Below are 1392 nucleotides of genomic sequence, written 5' to 3' on the forward strand. Positions count from 1 at the left end.
CCAACCAACCAAGAAACGGTCCTAAAGTTTGCATTGGCACATAGCGTTTTTCATTGCACCCTTGGGTCTTTGAATATTCTTATCCTGAGGCTCATTTATATCTTCAGACATTGGCAATATTGGCGTACCTTTGCGAGGGTTTTCAGGTCGGCAATTTGAAAGACGAACAGAACTAGTTTCATTGAGACACAAAAACCATTTTTGAGAGCATGACGCACGCCCGCAAAGTGCTTCTAGTTACGTTTATGTCACGCCAAAACTTAATCAAAGTACGGTATTGAAAGAGGCCAACCGAAGAAAAACATCAAAACAATCTCAACCGGTATATTTTCGATGGGCCAGGGAAGACTATATTAAGCAGACTTTCTTCCCCATCCAATTCAGTACAGCAAAACCATTGAAACAAGAACATTTCCAAGAGAAACAGCAAGTGCCTGTGAAGTATTTTTCCCCACGGACACGATGGCTGGAATTACTAGTCGTACAAAATATACGTCCCTGGATGACACCGTGGAGGATAAACTTGGATATTTCGCCCAGAAAATGACGGTGAATCTAGACGTTGTTTGTTATCTGACTTATTTCTGATCGTTTCTTCCACCCAAAACAGGTCGAGGCATTTCCATCGGAGCGATATTACAGACGATCGTCCTCGGTACATTTCAACGAAAATCGACCAACAATTGAGGAGCTTAAAACAGGATTGGCGAAATCAGAGGTAAGACCTCCCTTAAAAGCCGCAAGTTCCTGTGGATTGGCCTAAACGAAGGTATTCTTGTTGCAGTTTCAGGACCTTGAGTTCGGGAAGCATGTGCCATTCCATGACGAAGCATTTAAAATGGGCTGGATGAAAGGTGTTCTCGTAAGTGTAAATGCGTATCAACAAAAGTCGATCAGTGTTTTAAAAAGTGCTGTTCTTGTTCCAGATGCCATGCCTCTTGAACATTTGGGGGGTGATGCTCTTTCTTCGCTTATCGTGGGTAGTGGGACAATGTGGAATCTGTAAGTGCCTGATAAGCCACTCGATATAGGGGCTTACTCATTTGTTTATTTTCTCCTCTTTCCAGTTCAAGCTATTCTCGTGATTACCTTGTGTAACGTCGTCACATTCATCACATCTTTGTCCATGTCGGCCGTATCAACCAATGGCAAGATCAAGGGAGGGGGGATCTACTACATGATTTCCCGTTCTTTGGGAGCCGAGTTTGGTGGTGCCATTGGGGTCTTGTTGACCATTGCCAATTCGATTGCCGTAGCAACCTACTTGATCGGTTTCGTGGATTCACTATTAGATATGCTCAAGCAGTACCTAAACAACTTCAATGGCATCCTGGATGACATTGACACGCGAGTCAACGACGTCCGTTGGATCGGAGCATCTCTATTGGTTTT

At 43.8% G+C, this 1392-nt stretch overlaps 1 protein-coding gene across 1 annotated transcript in view; it reads left to right on the forward strand.

Annotated features, from left to right (window-relative positions):
• Positions 1-252: 252 nt before the first annotated feature.
• Positions 253-1392, forward strand: part of LOC131879003 (solute carrier family 12 member 2-like) — a gene marked incomplete in the record, with an annotated part of 4344 nt that continues 3204 nt past the window's right edge. Inside the window, 5 exon segments of the mRNA XM_059225192.1 lie at positions 253-549; positions 611-718; positions 785-862; positions 927-1002; positions 1068-1392. Of these exon segments, the coding sequence (XP_059081175.1) occupies positions 463-549; positions 611-718; positions 785-862; positions 927-1002; positions 1068-1392 (674 nt within the window).

The sequence above is a fragment of the Tigriopus californicus genome, chromosome 4 (genome assembly GCF_007210705.1).
Source record: "Tigriopus californicus strain San Diego chromosome 4, Tcal_SD_v2.1, whole genome shotgun sequence".
Taxonomy (NCBI): domain Eukaryota; kingdom Metazoa; phylum Arthropoda; class Copepoda; order Harpacticoida; family Harpacticidae; genus Tigriopus; species Tigriopus californicus.